Here is a 21,755-nt window from a genome sequence, read left to right as displayed (position 1 = left end):
ACACAACTTTCAGCAGCCGATGCCGACATTTTCAACGAAAAAAAAACGGAAGGACAAACACATCGTCCCCAGACGACCAGTTTTCGTTTAATGTGTATGCAGTACGTCCGTGAAAAATTGGATACGAAAGACTGCGCATGATCTGAAGTTGCTGACGACCCGGAAGTCTAGGAACAAATGTCCCAAAAAAAAAAAATCAGACGGGAAATTTCGTGAACATTATGCACTGTCAACTAAAAACGGTTATGACCGCTGAGCATGAGAGAGAGAAATTGGAGGATATTTTTTCAGATTTTCGTCAAGTGTGTACGGGCCTTAACTGAAGCTGTGTACATAATTAAAATTTGCGGGTTCTTCAGGAACTAGACAGATTTCAGTCTGTGCGTAGCCCTCTCTTTTCAACAGAAGCCGATCATTAGACCAGTTGCTGTAGAATGTTTCTGCTGGAAGACCAGCATTCAATCAGCCGCTGCAGTGCTGATCAGTGTATTCTTATGAAGGGGGAGTCCCGTGTCAGAATACAATAGCGCAGTGGGGGAGATCCCTGCATCCACTACCTCCAGTTTTAGTGACAACTGTAGAATTTAGGATTCTCTCACTTTCTATATACTTTAGGCACATTTAAGCACATCTTCAGTGCAATTTCAGTTTGATGAACCAAGACTGAAGTGTGTTTCACTTATTTAAAATGGGGGATCTGCTTTCTCATATGAAAGCGCTGTCATGGTATAGGCCAGTGATGGCGAACCCATGGCACGCGTGCCACAGCTGGCACACAGAGCCCTCTCTGTTAGCACGTGAGGGCCACTGCCACTGGCCACATTGTGACAAGGGGAGAAGCGAGCGGGGGCTGTCAGTGTATTTGCCTAGCTCGCCCCCCTTCTTCTAAAAGCGCGGGACAGGGACAGAGCAACGTTTGCAGGGATCACCGCCCACTTTGATTCCTCCCTTTTTATGAATTAAAGAAAAACTACAGCCCCAGTAAGCACTGAGAGTGCTGTATTTGACTGCAATCCCTCTTGGAGTGAGCGATCTTCACCTGGGTGGCTGCGTGTTTGCAGTTTAATTGCAGTGTTGGCACTTTGATAAATATAAGTTGGTTTTGTGATAAAGTTTGGGCACTCGGGTTCAAAAAGGTTCGCCATCACTGGTATAGGCTAAAGTTTTCCTACCTGAAGAGGCGGCCATGATGTGCCCCAGCTTTATACAGGAAGTCTCCTGTCTCTTCTTTGTCTCCCCTATTCTCCCCCGTACAAGCTTGTTGTGTCTCACCCTGGATTTGTCTTCTGCTTTTCCCAGGCCTGTGAATGGAACATAAGAAACTCAGCAAAAAATCCAGGCACACATAAAATGAGCTGTTATATGTGTATTTTTCTATATATTTTCCTCCTGTAATCCCCTTCATGGCAGGACTCAAACTGGACAAAGGAGGGCCAGCACCGAGAGCAAATCACACTCTATTACATAGCACAATACATTCAATCAACACTGGGCGACTACAGAGAGGAAGAGAAAGCACCGTGGTGACCTCAGCAGACTGGGGGCAGGTCACTGACCAAACTGTGTTGTGTGAATGCAGTGGAGTACAAATGAGGTCAGTGATGTGACTGTGCTATGTGGGTCAGGAGTGCCTGGATCACAAACCTGGCTGAACAGAATGACAAAGCCTTTTGCACTTAATACAGCTCATGTTTACTGTATGTACGCCAGCTTGATATTTAGATGCCTGCCTGCAGTTCAGTTTTTATTATGGCTCAACTGACCTGGGGGCCACCAGGTAATGTCATCTGTTTTTCCAAAAATGTTTTGGTTTCATTTTAATAATTTTACACAGTTATTGTGTTGCACTAGGAATCTGAGCACTCAACTGAACCTCAACTGAAGGCCATAGGCCAGTGATGGCAAACCTTGGCACCCCAGATGTTTAAGAACTACATTTCCAATAATGCTCAACTACACTGCAGAGTGCATGAGCATCATGAGAAATGTAGTACCAAAGCAACTGCGGTGCCAAGGTTCGCCTTCACTGTCATAGGCCATGAGAGCAAAACCTTTTTTTTTTCTCCTCCAGATCAAATTCCTAAGAGTACACTATATTAACAAATGTATTGGGACTCCAGCCTTTACACACACATGAACTTTAATGGCATCCCAGTCTCAGTTCGTAGGGTTCAATATTGAGTTGGCCCACCCTTTGCAGCTATAACAGTTTCAACTCTTCTGGGAGGGCTGTCCACAAGGTTTAGGAGTGTCTATGGGAATGTTTGACTGTTCTTACAGAAGCGCATTTGTGAGGTCAGGCACTGATTTGGATGAGAAGGCCTGACTCGAGGTCTCCGCTCTAATTCATCCCAAAGGTGTTCTAGCGGATTGAGGTCAGGACTCTGTGCAGGCCAGTCAAGTTCCTCCACTCCAAACTCGCTCATCCATGTCTTTTTTTATGGACCTTGCTTTGTGCACTCATCCAAATCATTTGGTGAAGGGGGATTATGGTGTGGGGTTGTTTTTCAGGGGTTAGGCTTGGCCCCTTAGTTCCAGTGAAGGGAACTCTTAGAGCGTCAGCATAACAAGACATTTTGGACAATTTCATGCTCCCAACTTTGTGGGAACAGTTTGGGGGTTGGCCCCTTCCTGTTCCAACATGACTGCACACCAGTGCACAAAGCAAGGTCCATAAAGGCATGGATGAGCGATTTTTGGGTGAAGGAACTTGACTGGCCTGCAGAGTCCTGACCTCAACCTGATAGAACAGCTTTGGGATGAATTAGAGCAGACTGTAAAACAAGGCCTTCTCATCCACATCAGTGCCTGACCTCACAACTGCGCTTCTTGAAGAATGGTCAAACATTCCCATAGACACACTCCTAAACCTTGTGGACGGCCTTCCCAGAAGAGTTGAAGCTGTTATAGCTGCAAAGGGTGGGCCAACTCAATACTGAACCCTACGGACTAAGACTGGGATGCCATTACAGTTCATGTGCGTGTAAAGGCAGGTGTCCCAATACTTTTGGTAATATAGTGTATATACAGAATAAATATATATTAACCTATTACTGTATATTATTCATGTATAGATACATAATAAGAAACACTGGGAGTCACTGGTAAAATTAGCATGAAAAACTTCCAGAATTGAAAAAACCTGGTTTGGACTCTACCAATTCTCATATACTGAATAAAGGACCCAAATAAGGCAAAATAAAAAGACCTTCTTTATTTGGGTCCTTTATATTAGAGGATTGGTAGAGTCAAAACCAGTTTTTTTTTTCAATTTTGAAAATTTTTACATAGGTCATAAGACATGAAGGCCATAGGTCTTTCTGCTCGGATCTGTCCTGCCCTGCATAAATAAATTTCTCTACCCAGTTGAAATTTTCTCATTTCCCCATCTAAGTTGTACCACTGCAACTGTATCTGTAGCACAACTATCCTAATTCCCTTTTTTTTTTTTTTAGATAACTGCGTTTCCATTGGTTTCATCCTGTTAAGAGCAGTGATGGGGCAAGTAAATTGCGGAAACAGTCGTCAAGGGGACAACTGGCTCCCACTTCAAGAGGTAATTTAGCTGGAATAAAGAAAAGCCCTCATATACTGTAAGAAGAGTAATATAATAAATGGATCTGTGAGAGTTATCTATGTCCACATGGAAAACGAGGCTGGTAAGGTGAGTGTATGAAGGATGGCACTTACCTTTCAAGCCAAACGTGGTGGTGATGGAAGGTTGCTCCCCTGTGAACTTTTTGGGCGTTTTCTGTTTCCTTCCTAACTCCAACCAGAGCACAAACAAAACCGCTGCATTACAATCATTTAAAAGAAATAGATGGGGCAGAATAAAATAGTAAAAAAATAGAAATTGGAATTCTACACAAGTCCTTGCTGTCTTGGAGCGGCTTCACAAATTTCTACACATACAACGTATAGAACAGGGGTCTCCAAACTTTATAAACAAAGGGCCAGTTTACTGTCCTTCAGACTTTAGCGTGGCCGGACTGCGGCCAGTGGGGGGTAGAAATAATTCCCCATTGATTGTTTTAGTGAGAGTAATTGTGCCCCATTGTTGATGTCAGTGGGAGGAATAGTGCCCCATCATTGGTGTCATTGGGAGGAATAGTGCCCCATTGTTGGTGTCATTGACAGGAATAGAGTCCCATCGTTGGTGTAATTGGGAGGAATTGTACCCCATTGTTGGTATCATTGGGAGGAACAGTGCCCCATTGTTGGTGTCATTGGGAGGAATAGTGCCCCATCATTTGTGTCATTGGGAGGAATAGTGCCCCATTGTTGGTGTCATTTGGAGGAATAGTGCCCCATAGTTGGTATAATTGGGAGGAATAGTGCCCCATCGTTGGTGTGATTGGGAAGAATTGTGCCTCATTGTTGGGTCTCATTGGGAGGAATAGTGCCCCATTGTTGGTCTCATTGGGAGGAATAGTGCCCCATGGTCGGTGTAGTTGGGAGGAATTGTGTCCCATCATTGGTGTCAGTGGGGGAAATTATGTCCAATTGTTGGTATCAGTGGATGAAACAGTGCCCCAAGGGCAAGATAAAAGCAAGTAAAGGGCCGAAAAAGTTTGGAGACCTCTGGTATAGAAGAACTCACAGCTCCCCTCTGTGAAAGGTACACAACCTACAGTATATTTCCACATGGAATGTCTGGGTCATTTCCTTATGTTCCACACAAACTCAAGAGCTATTGGCCAACTACTTGGCCAACTTCTATAAAGTGGAAGTATTGCATTCCCAACTCTCACTTTTACTATGCTGCCCTCTCTTATCCCCTCCTTCTTCCATACTTTTTACCAAACTTCCCCCACCCTTCATTTCTTCACCTACCGAACTTCCCTCACCCTTCATTTCTTCACCTACCGAATTTCCCACACGCTTCATTTCTTCACCTACGGAACTTCCCCCACCCTTCATTTCTTCACCTACCGAACTTCCCCCACGCTTAATTTCTTCACCTACGGAACTTCCCCCACCCTTCATTTCTTCACCTACCGAACTTCCCCCACGCTTCATTTCTTCACCTACCGAACTTCCCCCACCCTTCATTTCTTTACCTACGGAACTTCCCCCACCCTTCATTTCTTCACCTACCGAACTTCCCCCACGCTTCATTTCTTCACCTACCGAACTTCCCCCACGCTTCATTTCTTCACCTACCGAACTTCCCCCACCCTTCATTTCTTCACCTACGGAACTTCCCCCACCCTTCATTTCTTCACCTACCGAACTTCCCCCACGCTTCATTTCTTCACCCACGGAACTTCCCCCACCCTTCATTTCTTCAGATACCGAACTTCCCCCACGCTTCATTTCTTCACCTACCGAACTTCCCCCACCCTTCATTTCTTTACCTACGGAACTTCCCCCACCCTTCATTTCTTCACCTACCGAACTTCCCCCACGCTTCATTTCTTCACCTACCGAACTTCCCCCACCCTTCATTTCTTCATCTGCCGAACTTCCCCCACGCTTCATTTCTTCACCTACCGAATTTCCCCCACCCTTCATTTCTTCACCTACCGAACTTCCCCCACGCTTCATTTCTTCACCCACGGAACTTCCCCCGCCCTTCATTTCTTCACCTACGGAACTTCCCCCACCCTTCATTTCTTCACCTACCAAACTTCCCCCACCCTTCCTTTCTTCACCTACCGAACTTCCCCCATCCTTCATTTTTTCACCTACCGAACTTCCCCCACCCTTCCTTTCTTCACCTACCGAACTTCCCCCACCCTTCCTTTCTTCACCTACGGAACTTCCCTCACCCTTCCTTTCTTCACCTACCGAACTTCCCCCACCCTTCATTTCTTCACCTTCGGAACTTCCCTCACGCTTCCTTTCTTCACCTGGTTATATGCCTTCCTAAGGCTGGATTCACAAGAGCTTCAGCTTGTATAAGAGCAGCGATTTGTTATGAGACTTTCAGCAGACTTTTGCAAAACTTTTGTCACGCTTCCCCATTTCATAGAAGCCTGAATGACCCAAAAGGTGTATATACTTTATTGGGTCCACTACATCTGGTAAGCCTTCATTGCAGTTGTCCTGTTGGTGGTGGTCAAGCACCTGAATTCACAATAGAAGACTTATCAGCACCTTTGCACATCTATGGTGGATTTGAGGACTTTATGCTATGATGAGCATTTCACATTGAAAGGATCAGCCACTTTATCACTTATGCACTTTTATATATTTTTTATATATACGTTTTTATGATTTTGTGGTCCATATCTAATTTTGCACTTTATTGCCTAGTACTGCCGTCATTTTGTGGTTCTTATGCAATTTTGCACTTTATGTATTGAAGTATTTAGATACTTTATAAGTTGCACACTTCAGCACTGTAATTACGTGATTTTGCATATAGTCAATGCACTTTATTTTTTGGTTACGAGAGGCGATCACGACAGTTTGCCCGATATTATCCGGTCATGCAAGCATAAAAATTTTGATCGTATTATAACACATCGTACGATAATCGTATTATCAGTATGTTGTTCGTCCTAAAAAAATGGTGAGCAGTAGACAGCGCATGAGCAGTAGACATCATTTCCCCTCACACGCTACAACGTGGTTACGCATACCGGAAGCTTTTGAATAATCGTCCGAGAAAATTCGTATCGTAAGTAACCTCTCCCATTGGCGAATATAATTGAAAGTTCCTAGCAACCAAACAAAAACGGATGGAACGTCGTCCGATTCTCGGATCGTGTGTACTGGGCATAAGGCAGGCCATACACGGTGTGAATTTCTTTCCTGCAACCCATAATTTCCACGGTTCCCCCATCAATTGCACGATTCTCTCACTCTTTCACTCTTAGGCTCCTTTCACACTTGTGCGACCTAAAAAGTCACGCGATTTTGCCGTGATTTATACTGGATTTGAAGCAATGCCTGCATAATCTTGAGGTCTCTGGACCTCAAAACGCATCAAAGTCAGACCAAAGAAGTGCAAGGACTACTTTGAAGTTGCACAGCTCTGAACGGTACTCATTGAAAATCATGGAGTACAACTTGTCTTGAAACTTTGCAGTTCCAAGTCGCAGGACAAGTCGCACAAGTGTGCCAGGGGCCTTACCCTACTTAGTATATCCTGAAAACCTCAGAAAAATGTTACTGTTTAAATTTTTTTTAAAAAAATTAAAAAGCAGAAAAGTACATACAGTAGAACAGCACAAAACAGAGTATTATAGCTCATTACTAGATATATAATGTTTATCTTGGCAAAATAAAAAATGCATATTTACCCCATGTTTTACCCCTTAACAAATGTTGCACTTTCAGAAAAATAGCTGTTGATGTGCAAAAAACTCAGTAAGCTCCTAATTTCCACTTCGAGATGACAACTGCTTTATTGCTGATGAAGGAGCGCACATGCACAGGACTGGCATCGCGCACTCAGAAATGCGTTGGGACCTCCCCCCTCTGGTGACGTCATCTATGCGCTCTGCGGTCCATGCCGCAGTCCAGCTTCATTCCCTCTGCTCGGCTTTACACCTGAGGACTTTACGCCAAGCCTTCTCCATGCAGCATCGGACACTGGCAGTCCACATCGCGGACATCCATCGCGGACATCCCGGACTACCCTTCCTGGTGAGCTTGTTTTACTTCACTCCATGTGAGTTGCCCCTTGTATTTTATTGCACCTAATAAACCTGTAAACTGTCTGCACTAGAGGCACATTTTCTTCCCTCTCCTGCCTGCCATTTAGAGCCCGCTCCTGCGAGCAAGCCTGCCCTAATGCTTGGACACCATGTCTAAGGATCCGCCCCTTCTTGTTGGATCACTTCCTCCTGTCCTATGAAGTTCATACTTACATGGACTTCTTATGAAATATTTATACAGCTCCTGCCCCTATCACACAGGGTCTGGGTACCTGTTGGCACCTTCTATCCTTGTCATGCCCCTCTCATACTTACCTGAGCCCCATCTCGATCCAGCGATGGCCACGAATACCTTGACTGTCCGGGACTCTCCCTCCTGATTGGCTGAGCCACAGCAGCAGCACCATTGGCTCCCGCTATTGTCAATCAAACTCAGTTAGCCACTGAGGCAAGAGAGGGCGTGGGGCCGAACCGTGTCTCCGTGTCTGAATGGAAACATGAAGACACGGCTTGGCTCAGGTGCCCCCGTAGCAAGCTGCTTGCTGTGGGGGCACTCAACATGAGGGAGGGGCCAGGAGAGCCGAAGAGGGACCGGAGAGGGGGAGGATCCGGGCTGCTCTGTGCAAAACCATTCCACAGAGCAGGTAAGTATAACGTATTTGTTAGTTTAACCACTTCAACTCTGAAAGGTTTTACCCCCTTCCTGACCAGGCCACTTTTTTGCGATACGGCACTGCTTCCTTTACCTGACAATTGCACGGTTGTACGATGCTGTACCAAAATAAAATTTATGTCTTTTTTTCCCCACAAATAGAGCTTAGTATTGGTGGTATTTGATCACCCGTGTGGTTTTTATTTTTTGTGCTATAGACAAAAAAAAGAACAATTTAAAAAAAAAAAAACAATTATTTTTTTACTTTCTGCCATAAAACATACCCAATAAAAAAATTTATAAAATCAAATTTTTTCATCAATTTAGGCCAATATGTATTCTGCTTTATATTTTTGGTAAAAAAAATCCTAATAAGTGTCTATTGATTGGTTTGCGCAAAAGTTAAAGCGTCTACAAACTATGGGATACATTTATGGACTTTTATTTTTTTTATTGTTTTTACTAGTAATGGCGGTGATCAGCGATTTTTAGCAGGACTGCGAGATTGCGGCAGACAAATCTGACACTAAGTGGTAGATTTACTAAAACTGGCGCACTCAGAATCTGGTGCAGCTGGGCATGGTAACCAATCAGCTTCTTACTTCAGCTTGTTCAATTAAGGTTTGGCAATAAAACCTGGAAGCTGATTGGTTTCTATGCAGAACTGCACCAGATTTTGCACTCTGGTTTTAGTAAATAACCCCCTAAGTGACACTTTTTGGGGACCAGTGACACTAACACAGAGATCAGTGTAAACAAAATTCACTTTTACTGTAAAAAAATGACACTGGCAGGGAAGGGGTTAACACCAGGGGCGATCAAGGGGTTAAGTGTGCTCCTAGGGGGTGCTTTATATCTGTGGGGGGGGGGGGGGAGTGGATGCACTAGAGGAAAAAAGATCTGTGTTTCAGCTTAGCTGAAACACAAGATCTCTATTTTACTCCCTGACAGAACAGCGGTCTGCCTTGTTTACATAGGCAGACCACCATTCTGTCATCCCTCGAACAATCAGCAAGTCATTGCGGCCCCTGTTTGGTTCCCGCTGTGTCCAATCACAGCAGGAATGGCGCTACGGCTGCGCGCGCACCCTCTACATCACCTGCACAAAATCACGTACATTTACATGATTTTGCGCAGCCAGGCCGCCCTGCCGCGGTATATATGCGGTGGGTGGTCCGGAACTGGTTAATAGAAAAAAAAAAAAAAAAACGAGACTTTACAAGAGCCTATTAACAAAATAAAAAATCTGTTACAGAATAAAAGAAACCGGTATAGTACAACAGAAAAGCATTGTAATAAAACAGGACATAATAGTGTTCTATGGATCAGCAAATATAAGGAGGAGTCTCTCCCCTACTGCTGATATTAAGCCCCACCCCCTTACTGTGCCTCATCCTCTCTGGATCCTCATCGGACAGACAGGCGTCTCCCTGTTTCACCCTGCCCTTGGTGTGCGCCAGGTCTCCGTTCTCCTCTAGGGGGGGCACTGTTGTCTGCTTAGACCCTCTGTGGGTCAGGGGTCCTCTTTTTACCACCCTAGGAACAATAGAAAAACAGGTTAAACAACAGGCCGATGTCACAAGTTTTTAAAAAAATGTTAAATTGTCATCGAGGATACTGTCTTCGGAATTTAAACTAATTGGAGGAATTGGACAAACTAAAGATTCCTCACTAGTTTTGTCTGCTGTGTGTAAAAAAAAAAAATATAAAGATTTCTCCTCCCGCATTAGTGCTCCTCTAGGATTACATGTCTGTAGATAATAATCACCCAACATGCAGTCACAGTCACATGACAGCTGCTAAAACAATGCAGTCATTCTCACATGTGTAATTATGTTATTTAAAGTGGTTGTAAGCCTCAGACATGAAATATAAACAAAGCATATCCCTTTATAGCAGCCTTTCTCAACCAGTGTGCCGCAGCACACTGGTGTGCCGCCAGAGGTCCTCAGGTGTGCAGCGGGATCATGGGAGAGAAGGGCTGTCAGGTGAGCCCATTCTCCCGATCCCCTGCCGAACTGTACATCGGCACTGTGAGTCTGCTCCGTCAGCCTCAGTAAAGTGAAAGTAAAGGAAGGAGGAGTGTTCTGTGCTCTCTGCTTCCCCCTACAGTGCAGTATCCGGCTGAATGAGGAAAGGTACTGTGCTAGAACATTTTAAAAGGGCTTTATAAATGTGTATGTGTACATGTGTGTATGGGTGTATGTGTACGTGTGTGTGTGTGTGTATGTATGAATGTGTATGTGTTTGTGTGTACATCAGTGTGTGTGTGTAAATGTGTGTGTTTGTGTATGGGTGTGTGTGTACATGTTTACATGTGTGTATGTATGTGTGTGTACATGTATCTGTGTGGGTACATGTGAGTGTCTGTGTGTGTATGTGTGTGCATGGGTCTGTATTTGTGTACATGTGTTTACACATGTGTCTGAATGTGTGTACTTGTGTTAGTATGTGTGTCTGTATGTGTCTGTGTTTGTATGTGGGTACACATGTGTCTGTCTGTTTGTTTTAGTGATCGACCGATATTGTTTTTTTATTTCCGATACCGATATTTTGGTCATCGGATATCGGTATCAGCCGATATTTTCGGACATTTAAAAAATATTTTCTTTTTTTTTCTTTCTTGACAGGTAATCCTTGTGGAGGGATCTGGGGGGTCCTCTCCTCTGCACTTAAAAGCATTCAAAATGCCAAGTTTGGCTGTTTTGAACGCGGTCATATTTTTGAATATGGCGCCGAGTTTTTATATGGAGACCCGTTCAGAGCCAAATGCAGCTTTGATCGGGTCTTCTCTTCGGTGGCCGTGCAGGTAGGATGCCTGGGTCGTGTTTTTCCCGAATGATTGGTGTTGTTGCTACAGCCAGTCGTAAACAGTGGCCAGGAACTGTCGATGATAGTGCGGTCATAGTGCTGGTGGCTCTGAGTAAGCGCGCTCCCAGCACAACATGGCGACACTGGCTGTACGCATATCGGTGACAGCACAGCGGTAAAGCCCCCTGCCAGGCTGCCACATATATGCTTCCAGCCAGCAGAAGGGGTTAATGCTTTAAAGAGGGCCCCCCCAAGGAATGACATATGAGTGTTTATGATGTCCTGGGCTCATAAGAAAGGGGTTGCATGACAGGAAGTAGCAGGAAACCTCCCTGACAGGGACACAGACATTGCAGAGGCTCTAATGCAGGGGTCTTCAAACTGTGGCCCTCCAGTTGTTCAGGAACTACAATTCCCATCATGCCTAGCCATGTCTGAGAATGTCAGAGTTTTACAATGCCTCATGGGATGTGTAGTTCTGCAACAGCTGGAGGGCCGTAGTTTGGAGATCCCTGCTCTAATGCTTTAAGCAAAAAGAAAGGTTATGGCTGCAGTTGCCCTCAAAGTTCCTCTTTGGCATGAAGCACCATATTTTGGTTGGAAACAACCCACATCCCCCCAGTGCACTCCCTCCCTCATTAACAGCCTCTAAGCACTATAGATGTCATCCAAGGTCCATAAAGAACTCTGCGCTGTTGGGGTACCCATTGCACCTCTCTTTCGCCCTGCTAGGGAGGCCTGGTGGACTCGCCCTACTCTCCCGGCTGTCCTCCTTATCTGAGTGGTTCCAGTTGAGGTGTTTCTGCAGCTGAGGCTTTGAGGCAAAAACGGCTTCGCAGTGAGGGCAGGAGACCACCATCCGGGACAGGAGCGCGGCCTAGACAGAGAAGTACAGCACGTTAGAGAGCACCAAAACCCCAGAGTATAATATCTACAAAAGAACTCCAGTCTAAGGGCTCTTTCACACGGCCGCTCCGTGTGAAAGCTCCGCTGCGGGACTTTTTCTCTTTTTTTTTCACGGAGAGGATGACATTTGTGTCATCCGCTCCGTATGTCCGCATATCATCCAATCCGTTTGCGGATGATATGCGGACATAATGTTAGTCTATGGGCATTGCGGATGTCAGCGGATGACACTGCTGACATCCGATTTTCCTTCCTTTCCGTTTTTTACACGGAGGAAAAATAGGGTTCTGTTCCGTTCCAAAAAACGGAACAGAACTGAAAGAAAGAAAATCGGATGTCAGCGAATGCCATTGACTTACATTATGTCCGTATATCATCCGCAAAAAAATAGGATGATTTGTGGACAAACGGAGCGGCCGTGTGAAAGAGCCCTAACAAAAAAAAAACGATTATCAAGTAAAAGCAAAAAATATAACCTAGGTCCTAGTGCAACTAGTCTGTCTGATGCCTCGTACACACGCAACGATTATCGGCCGACCGATCGTCCGACTTTTGTCCAAAGTGGTGTTTTGTTGGTTGGAATGTGCTCTAGACTGCACACGAATTTTCTCGGCCAACAAAAATCTACTTCAGAAGTGATGTCATGTGCTGGTTTACTTTCCATGTGTTTTTTCTTCTCTGAGCATGCCCAGTCTTGCTCATCAGATTTTTGTCTGCCGAAATCTGTACTGACTGACGGAAAATCGGCCGTTGTGTTGACGGCCAACAAAAATTTTATAGCCTGCACACCAGATTTTTTCCGGCCGAAAAAAAAAAGAGTCGATTGTCGGAAGCATCATACTAACAAGCCGAAAATCGGCCGATCGGACGTTGGCCGAAAATTCCCTGCCAATAATCGATGCGTGTGTACGAGGCATAATTTTCCATATGAAAGTATCTTGATATATCAAACTCAGGGAACTGCCACAAACAGAAATTAAAGTTAAAATTCACACAAAGTGACCTGACAGTTACAAAATTTCTATGTAACTCTGGTTTTCATAAAAAAAAAAAAAAAAATGGAGGCTACCTTAGCCCTGCAAGGGTTAAATGGTCGTTTTTGTCTGTGGTAACATAAAAAGCAGTCAGTGCTCTTCACTTCTCATTGGGTTGTGGGTGAGCCCTTGGTGTCCTCACTTACAGTGCAGGACGGCTGGTCCTGCACTGTACATGATGACGTTACAGTGCAATTGACAGATCAGTGAAGAGAACAGGCTTTATGTGACCAGTTGTGCAGCTGGAAGCCTGCAGAAGCGAAGGATGGGGTCAGTAAAACTGCTTTTTTTCCTTCCCTAGACAAAATCGATCATTGCAGTGGCTCAATTTTTTTCCCAGATTTAGATTTAATTGGTTTAAAATAATTTAACTTTTATGTTGCCATTTAAGAGACGATTACTGCTTAGCATTTTTTTCATGTCTCATGGTGGTCCCACTACTTTCTAGTGGATTCAAACAGATAGGCTGGGTATAATTCAATATGTAGAGTAAGCAAGACTAAACAGTACCATGGACAAAGCGGCCTGAAAAAGTGGCTTAAAGAATATGGTAGACAAAGGTGGGGGCTGGAACAATATGGACGGCAGATAGTGACATGAACATTACCATGGACAAAGTGGCATGAGTATGGTTCTTTAACAATATGGAAGGCAGATAATGACCTGGACAGCCCCATGGAGAAAGAGGCCTGAGTAGGGGCCTTCAATAATATGGAAGGCAGATAATGACCTGGACAGCACCATAGACAAAGTGGTCTAAAAAAAAGGGGGCTCAAGCAATATGAAAGGAGGATAAGGACATGAACAGTACTATAAACAAACTGGTCTTAGTAATGGCCTTCAACAACATGGAGGGCAGATAATGACTTGAAGAGCACAATATAGACAAAATGGCTTGAAAAGGTTCTAAAACAATATAGAAGGCAGATAATTACCTGAAGAGCACCATGGACAAAGTGGCCTGAGTAGGGGCTTTAATAATATGGAAGGCAGATAATGACTTAAAGAGCACCAAGAGCACCATGGACAAAGTAGCCTGAGTAAAGGGCTTCAACAATATGGAAGGCAGATAATGACCTAAAGAGCACCATGGACAAAGTGGCCTGAGTAGGGGGCTTCAATAATATGCAAGGCAGATAATGACCTGAAGAGAACCATGAACAAAGTGGCCTGAGTAGGGGGCTTCAACAAAATAAAAGGAAAATATGACCTGAAGAGCACCATGGACAAGGAGACCTGAATAAACCCTGATACACACGGGCCAAATATCAGCTGGTATCGGCAGGTTCAATAGAAATCGGCCGACATTCGGACCGTGTGTACTAGGGATCGACCGATATTGTTTTTCCTGGGCTGATACCGATTTTCCGCCACCCTTCAGGCTGATAGTCGATATTAGGTGCCGATATTCCGCACATTTAAAGTTTTTATTTTTACACTGTCCTTTTAACATTTTTTTGATCACTTTTATTGCTTTCACAAGGAATGTAAACATCCCTTGTGACGGTAATAGGCAGTGACAGGTACTCTTTATGGAGGGATCTGGGGTTTAAAAGACCCCAAACCCCTCCTCTGCACTTAAAAGCATTCAAAATGGCAAGTTTGGCTGTTTTGAATGCTGTCATCTATTTTTAAATCTGGCACCTTCATGACATCACTTCCGGGTTCTTACATCAGAGACCCAATCAGAGCCGAATTCGGCTTTGTTCGGGTCTTCGGCCAGTGGGCGGACATGTTGGCTTCTTCACTCGGGTCTCCCAGTGGGACGGGAGACCCGGGCGAGCCACGGTAGGCGGCAGGAGGGGGCGTCCCCTCCCGCTACTTGTAATGACAATTGAGCGCATTGGTTGTCATTACAAGAAAGCCAACTGTCGGTTCTAAACAATGGTACCAGGGTGATGCCTCTAGCTGCAGGCATCACTCCGGTACAACCACTTGAAGCAATATCGGCCATATCGGCAAGTTTGTGGCCGATACTGATACTTAAAAAAAAAAAGTGAATATCGGCCCCACCGATAATCGGTCGATCCCTAGTGTGTACATCAACTTTGCTGGCTTTTGTTGACCGGGCATGCTAGAAAAACCAGCAGCCGGCTGGCATCCGATCAGCACTGGCAACTAACATCGCATAGTCAGTACAGTGAGCATCTCAGTTTTTTTTTCACCCCACTGAATTGAAAGAAAGAAAAAGGAAAGTGTGTACCAGACTTAGGAGGCTTCAACAATAATGGAAGGCAGGTAATGACCTGAAGAGCACCATATATACAAAGTGGCCTGAAAAGGTGGTGGAACAATATGAAAATCAGATAATGAACTGAGAAGCATTATAGACAAAGTGGCATGAACAAGTGGCTGGAACAATATGGCAAACAGAGAGTGGCCGAAACAATATGGAAAGCAGATAACCTGAACATTACTAAGGACAAAGTATCCTGATTTGGTGGCTGGAATAATATGGTGTACAGATAAGGGCCTGGTTAACATTAGAAGGTGCCGAAGGTTCTTCTTGAACGTTAGTAATGTACGTACCCCCTGGCATCTCTGGTAATGTTGTTTTAGACCATATACGCTTGGGAACTCTAGCCAACAACCGGAGCTTGGACATTTTACTCGGGGTGATGTCTTAAACATCTCCTTCCATTCACTGATCAGAGAGGCCTGATAAAATGAATACATGAAGTGTCAATCAATGGCCATGGCAGCCACATAGAGGTCAAGCAGCAGTTGGCCAGCAAAGCAACCAATCGCATTATTCACTGGCTCATGCATTACTTACCGGTATTCCCTGTAGCTCTTGGATTCCGGGTCTGGCATATTTCCTCTGGACTGTCCTCTTGTTGTAATAGATTCCTATGAGGATAGAAGCACAAATACATTAATGAAATGGCCTAAACTGGCCATCCAGCATCTCAGCCACTTTGCCTGATAGCATACATGGACCTGGAAAGGCTTCGGGCATCTAAGCATCATAAGTTGTTCACTGTAACCATTTTGTTTTTTTTGGATGGCATTTAGATTACGGAAGCCTTTGCCATTTTTAAAAGCTGAATTTCAGAAATTCAGCCATTTAAAAAGTGAAGGCACACTGTGAGTTAAGTCCAAGGAGCTGCATGACATCTCCTGAGCTTATCTCTAATATTTATATCTGACATGTTTATTACTCTGCTGGGAATTTCACTGGAGACTCTCAGGCTGTGAGAGACGAGAAAGGCACACAGAGCAGCTATGCCCATCCCTCCCCTCTGCAGCCCATTCAGAGAAGCCTTTATGAGTGTGTTCACATAATACAAAGGCTTCTGTGAATAGGCATGAGGAAAAGAGGGGCGGGCATAGCAGCTGCAGTGATTTTTCTGTTTAGGATGCATTGCACAGAAGGATCAGCGCCACTCTCCCAGAGCGATAGCTGTCTTCCGGGAGTACTATAAAGCTGTCAGATATAAATAACAGAGCTAAGCCCAGGAGGTGTCATGCACCTTGCTGGACTTAACTCATAGTGTGCCTTCATTTTTTTTTACAAAGGAGTTGAATTCCTGTAGTAAAAGCACGTCCCTCACTACACTTAAACACCAACTAGGCCGACAGTTAACCCTATGATCGCCCTTGATGTTAACCCCTTCCCAGCCAGTATCATTAGTACAGTGACAGTACATATTTTTAGCACTGCTCACTGTATTAGTGTCACTGCTTCCCAAAAAAGTGTCAGGTGTCCAATCTGTCCGCTGCAATATCGCAGTCCAGCTATAAGTCATTGATTACCGCCGTTACTTGTAAAAGATAAATAAATAGAAATTCCATAAATATATCCCATATTTTGTAGACGCTAAAACTTTTGCGCAAACCAATCAGTATACACTTATTGGTATTTTTTACTAAAAACATGTAGCAGAATACAGTGGCTTAAACTGATGAAGTAATTTGATTTTGGATATTGGATATGTTTAATAACATAATGTTTTTTAAATTGATGGTCGTTCTTTGTTTATAGTGCAAAAAATAAAAACTGCAGTGGTGATCAAATGGTAAAAAGTGGTGCAGCGCTATTCAAATAACAAAAAAGTCCACATCCAGAGAGAGAGTCCCAGTGGAAAGCAAATAGCGTGTCTTCAATCCTTATGTGAGGACCACCATGGACACCCAATCACACAGCCTCTTACCATATGTCATAGACCCTTACTACAAAGGTCTATGGAAGCAATGCTATATACATCAGGCAAAGGTGATAGTGGAATCCTCCAGTACTCCTCTAGCAATACTCTCCGCAGACATAACATCTCATATGGAGATAAATGAAACACTCCCCATGATGTAGTCGTAATAATCCAATTTATTATAAATAAAAGATCCACTCACAAATTAGTTGTGAAACTCCAGCGTATTTGGGTATATCTATCCAGTGTTTCAAGCCAACAAGATGACTGCCATATCCCAGCGCGTACCAGCGTCATACATCATCGACTCCTCCCTACGCGTTTCATTATATCAGGGGCCCCTGATGATGTCATATGATGACAAAACACGTAGGGAGGAGTCGATGATGTATGACGCTGGTACATGCTGGTATATGGCAGCCATCTTGTTGGCTTGACACATCTTGTTGGCTTGATAGATATACTCAAGATGTGCTGGAGTTTCACAACTAATTTGTGAGTGGATCTTTTATTTATAATAAATTGGATTATTACGTCTACAACATGAGAAGTGTTTCATTTATCTCCCCATGAGATGTTATGTCCGCAGAGAGGATCGCTAGAGGAGTATTGGAGGATTTTACTATCACCTTTGTCTGGTGTATATAGCACCGCTTCCATAGACCTTTGTAGTGAGGGTCTATGACATACGGTAAGAGGCTGTGTGATTGGGTGTCGGTGGTGGTCCTCACATAAGGATTGAAGACACGCTCTATGCTTTCCACTGGGACTCTCTCTTTGGTTGTGGACTTTTTTGTTATTTGAATAGCGCTGCACCACTTTTTACTGTTTATGTTATATTGCTCATTTCCCAATATTGTGTCAGCTGCTTTTTCGCAACATTCTAAATATTGTATTTTATTACGAGGCGCAGCAGATATATATTATAATATAGTGGTGATCAAATACCATCAAAAGAAAGCTCTATTCGTGGGAAAGAAGTGCAAACATTTTAGTTGGGTAGTTGGGTAAGGCCGCTCCAGCACTTTTTTTTTTTTTACGGACACGGATGACACTTGTGTCATCCGCTCCGTATGTCCGCATATCATCCCATCCGTTTGCGGATGATATATGGACATAATGTATGTCTATGGGATTGCAGATGTCAGCGGATGACACCGTTGACATCCAATTTTGCGTCCTTTCCGTTTTTTAAACGGAAGAAAAAATAGGGTTCTGTTCCGTTCCAAAAAACGGAACAGAACTGAAAGGACGCAAATCGGATGTCAGCGGATGACCATCCACTGACATCCGCAATCCCATTGACATGCATTATGTCCGTATATCACCCGCAAATGGATGGGGTGATATACGGACATACGGAACGCCCGTGTGAAAGAGGCCTTAATCTTCCGGAGTTGAAGTGGTTAAAAAGCCTAAAAATGACTTTGAACATGTTAAGCTCATATGAGATTTTAGTCATTGAGCTTACATATATTTGCAGCATGAAGAATAAATGGAAAGTGACAAATGTGAAGGAATCCTTTAATCTGTTTAAATATGTTCTCAGCTGCAGCTGGCACCTTCCCGGCACCTCTCTGAAAGTCTCCAGTGTATGAAAAGATACCTCGGCTCCGAGCTCCCACCTACCTCGCAATTATCACCTCTCACAGACAGAAATGGTGTGATTTGCCACACAGCGCTTGTCAGAAAAGCAACGGCGGCACAAGAACCATCCCAACTTGCTAAAAATAAAAATGAATGCCAGTTCCTGTCTGTTTTGGAAGAAATGCTTCCGTTTTTTCAACCTGCAGAATTAAAGAATCCCTTCACTCAAATCCAGAGTCTTCAGGGTAGATATGAGTGGATTGAACCACTTTTTACAGAATGTCCCTGGTGTATGTACTCCGAGATGTAAAGGATACATGGTGCATTTATTGCCCCTTCCCCTGACCTATCCTAACCTAGCCTAACCCTCCATGTTTTTACAGCGGCTGTTTTCGGAGTCAGACGTTTATTTCTGCAGCCAGCAAACTCCCCTCCATGGTATCCTATGTGTCCATACACACATAGGCTGTTATCAGCAGTTTTTGGCAAGGGGCATTTTCTGGCTGGAAAAAAAAAAACAGAACTAGTGGAATTTTTCAGCTGCAAAAATGCTCTAACTCTGATAAAAGATGGAAAAAGCTGAAAACCACAAAAAAAAAAAAAAAAAAAAACGGCCAAAAAACGCAGCTATTCAGTGTTTATCAACGTTTTTGAGCCATAAGCCTTTGTGGGAGTATAGTTTTGCTAAAAAATGCTACAGCTGAAAAAAAGCTAAAAAAAAACCGCTGAAAAACGCTACTGCAAAAAAGCCTAAAAACCTTCTACAGCTACAGCTTTCTACTAATGTTCTGATCACGTCCAGTGTGCATGAGGCCCAGGGCAGCAATCAGAAATTTTGGGGCCCCTTACAGGTTTAGGCCTGGGCTCCCAGGACCTGACCACAAGGTTACATCCTCCTCTTCTGCGGGGGCCTGTGAATGCATATGATTGGGTGCTACTCACCAATAATTTTGACAGCGGTGGCCAGTGGCAGGATGGGAGTCAGGAGCCAGTGCAGTGGGTGGCACCAGTGGGAGTCAGTGTAGGGGTGACAATGAACAAAAGGGGAGTTGCCAACTTGGAGCCTGGGGCATCCCAGAGGGACTGGGCCCCTCGGGACGCCTGGGCCCCCTACATCTGTATGGGCTGTACCCCCCTGATGGCGGCCCTGATGAGGCCTAACAGTCTATGGGGCTGTGTCCCGAGGCTAAAGATGATTATAGACGGTCCCATACATGTCTATGGGACTGCGATACACAGGAGCTGCTAGGACAGTAGGATTTGCACCGTTGGATGTAAACAAACAGTGCACATGTGGCTGTCGGATACATTTAAGTATACACTATTACCAAAAGTATTGGGACGCCTTTACACACACATGAACTTTAATGGCATCCCAGTCTTAGTCCGAAGGGTTCAATATTGAGTTGGCCCACCCTTTGCAGCTATAACCACTTCAACTCTTCTGGGAAGGCTGCCCACACTAATGTGCTTCGGGAAGAGTGGCACAAAGAGGCAGGGGGGGCGGTAAAAGTAGCGGTTTTAAGTCTAAAAAGACTAGAACCACTGCCAGGTTCTTCTGTGATTTCACTACGTAGATTCACCCATTTATCCTGGTGACTGAGATGGTAAAATTTGAATGGGCACTTGGACAGGAATAGAGGGGAAATCTTTTAAAGGTGGGTACCAGCAGGGCCGCTGATAGGGGGGGACCACCAGTCCTCCTGTAGGGAGCCCGGGCACACAGGGGGGCCCCAACAGCACGGGGAATCGGTGCGGTCCGGCAGAGGGGCAAATACAGAAGGAAGCCCTGTGTGGCTCTCTGAAGCAGCTGAAAGCCAGTTTCTCCCCCTCCTGACAGCTTTCAGTTGCTGCGAGGAGAGACACAGACTCAGGGCATCATTCCTGTAATTGCTTCTCCGACATCGCTCCCCCTCCCTGTTCTGCCTGATTCTGAGCCTCCCCCTTTCACTGTGCCCCCCCCCCCCCATTCCCGCAGAGCTGCAGGCTTCCCTGTCCTGTAAATAAAAAACAATCTGTAAAAAAAAAAATAATAATAATTAACCAGGGGGGGGGGGATATGATATCAATGTACAAATACTGTACTGGCGACCCTAGCATAAGGAACAAACTATTCAGAGAGAAGAGATACAATAAGACACGTGGCCATTCACTAAAACTAGAGGAAAGGCGGTTTAACCTTAAAATACGTAAGGGGTTCTTCACTGTCAGAGCGGTAAGGATGTGGAATTCTCTTCCACAAGCAGTGGTATCAGCAGGGAGCATCGATAGTTTCAAAAAACTATTAGATGGGCACCTTGGAGACCACAACATACAGGGGTATACAATGTACGGTTAAAAGCAAACACACACACATCTTAGGTTGAACTGGATGGACTGATGTCTTTTTTCAACCTCACTAACTATGTAACTATGTAACCACTTTAAGACCGGAAGGATTTCCCCCCTTCCTGACCAGGCCCTATTTTGCGATTTGGCACTGCGTTACTTTAACTGACAATTGTGCGGTTGTGCGATGCTGTACCAAATAAAATTGACGTCCTTTTTTCCCCCACAAATAGAGCTTTCTTTTGGTGGTATTTGCTCACCTGTGCGATTTTTTTTTTTTTTGCGCTATAAACAAAAAAAGAGCGACAATTGTTAAAAAAAATCAAAATAAGCGTATTTTGATTGGTTTGCACAAAAGTTATCGCGTCTACTAACTACGGGAAAGATTTATGTCATTTTTATTGTTTTTTTTTTGTTTTACTAGTAATGGCGGCGATCTGCATTTTTTTGTGGGCCTGCGACATTGCGGCGGACAGATCGGACCCCTAAGAAGCTCTTGTACTTTTTTGGAGCGTATTGCGTCCCGCGATTTTTTGTTTGCGCGATGTTGCCGCGATTCGGCGGGCGTAAATCGCGGCAACATCGCTCGGCGTTTGGGGGGCTATTGCAAATCAACGGGCAACGCTAGGCGTCCCGCGATTTGCAATAAATCTCCGAATCGCGGGCGGAACCGCGGCGGTTC

The 21,755-nt window shown here is 44.5% G+C and overlaps 1 protein-coding gene across 3 annotated transcripts in view; it reads right to left on the bottom strand.

Annotated features, from left to right (window-relative positions):
* Positions 1 to 21,755, bottom strand: part of ZNF512B (zinc finger protein 512B) — a 73,516-nt gene that overhangs the window by 35,440 nt on the left and 16,321 nt on the right. For 2 of the 3 annotated variants that reach the window (XM_082271530.1, XM_082271528.1), the window contains exons 3-8: positions 15,787 to 15,860; positions 15,540 to 15,668; positions 11,775 to 11,947; positions 9,644 to 9,795; positions 3,691 to 3,762; positions 1,173 to 1,301 (exon numbers count right to left, since the gene is read on the bottom strand). In XM_082271530.1, the coding sequence (XP_082127656.1) occupies positions 1,173 to 1,301; positions 3,691 to 3,762; positions 9,644 to 9,795; positions 11,775 to 11,947; positions 15,540 to 15,668; positions 15,787 to 15,860 (729 nt within the window). The remainder of the gene's footprint in view (positions 1 to 1,172; positions 1,302 to 3,690; positions 3,763 to 9,643; positions 9,796 to 11,774; positions 11,948 to 15,539; positions 15,669 to 15,786; positions 15,861 to 21,755) is intronic. The other variant, XM_082271529.1, reaches the window with a different exon arrangement.

This window comes from Pelophylax lessonae, assembly GCF_965119305.1.
Source record: "Pelophylax lessonae genome assembly, chromosome: 11".
Classification (NCBI taxonomy): Eukaryota; Metazoa; Chordata; class Amphibia; order Anura; family Ranidae; genus Pelophylax; species Pelophylax lessonae.
This window is presented reverse-complemented; position numbering and strand designations above follow the sequence as displayed.